Here is a 969-nt window from a genome sequence, read left to right as displayed (position 1 = left end):
CTGAAGGGGTCCTGCCTGCCGGCCGGAGCGGTGCCCTGGGGTGCAGCATCCCCTCCAGGGTGGGGAGGGGAGCGGGGCTGTGGTGAGGTTCATGTTGGTGTGGGGGGGATAGTCCTATGCTGGGCCCTTCGCCCCCTGCTCCACCCCTGCCTGCGCTGCACCCAGCATGGTATGGGGTACCCCACGCCAGGCCCCGGGGGCCCCTTACCCGTGCCGAGCTCCTGGGCCTCCTTGCCCCTCTCCTGCAGCTCCTCCCTCAGCTGAGCGCAGTCGGCCGCGCTGCCCAGGAGCAGCGCTAGCTGCCGGTGCCTGGCGGTGACCCTGCCCAGGGCGGCGTGGGCAGCCGCACACTCCCCCACGGGCGCCCGCGAGGCCATGTTGGTCCCCCTGGCGGGTGCGCAGCTCAGCCTCGCCGACCTGGGAGCCGCTCCCTCAGCCTCTGTGACTGCTCTGCCTGCGCGGGACGGCAGCTTGCTGGGGGAGGGCACTGGGGTCCCGGGAGAGCGGGGGCATGTTGGGGCAGCGAGGCAGGTCACAGCTGCACTCTTGCTTTCCCTCGTTAGCGTTAACCCCCCAGGCCCTGAGCGGAGCTGGCGCCAGGCTCTGGCTGCTTGCCTCTGCCGGCGGGGCGGGGGGGACACGGGGCCCAGGTGCTACCAGGCTCCCGGTTCCCACGGCCATGCTCGGAGCTCGGGTGCCCTGGCCAGCACTTGGGTCCCTTCCTGCGCGGAGCCGGGACCCCTCCAGACCCCCAAGCAGGCTCCCCAGGGGCTGTGACGTGAGAACAGCCTGGCCTGCGTGCCCCTGGGCCTGGCTCCCACCAGCCCCTTGTGCTGCAGGCTCCGGCATGGAGGCGGCCCTGTGCAGGGAGGGCGGCTCTGCCGGCCCTGTGCTAACGAGCACCGTCTCCGTGGAAAATCTGAGCTCGCTGCTGGTCCGGGCTCCGGCAGCCGGGGGTAGGGACGGGGG

At 72.4% G+C, this 969-nt stretch overlaps 1 protein-coding gene across 1 annotated transcript in view; it reads right to left on the bottom strand.

Moving 5' to 3' along the window:
* Positions 1 to 432, bottom strand: part of LOC112548016 (regulator of G-protein signaling 9-binding protein-like) — a 1,404-nt gene extending 972 nt beyond the window's left edge. Inside the window, exon 1 of the mRNA XM_025191972.1 lies at positions 209 to 432. Within this exon, the coding sequence (XP_025047757.1) occupies positions 209 to 377 (169 nt within the window). The 5' untranslated portion in view covers positions 378 to 432. The remainder of the gene's footprint in view (positions 1 to 208) is intronic.
* Positions 433 to 969: the final 537 nt, after the last annotated feature.

This window comes from Alligator sinensis, unplaced genomic scaffold (assembly GCF_000455745.1).
Source record: "Alligator sinensis unplaced genomic scaffold, ASM45574v1 scaffold1369_1, whole genome shotgun sequence".
Lineage (NCBI taxonomy): Eukaryota > Metazoa > Chordata > Crocodylia > Alligatoridae > Alligator > Alligator sinensis.
The sequence above is the reverse complement of the archived record's forward strand: the minus strand, read 5'-3'. Positions and strand labels throughout refer to the sequence as shown.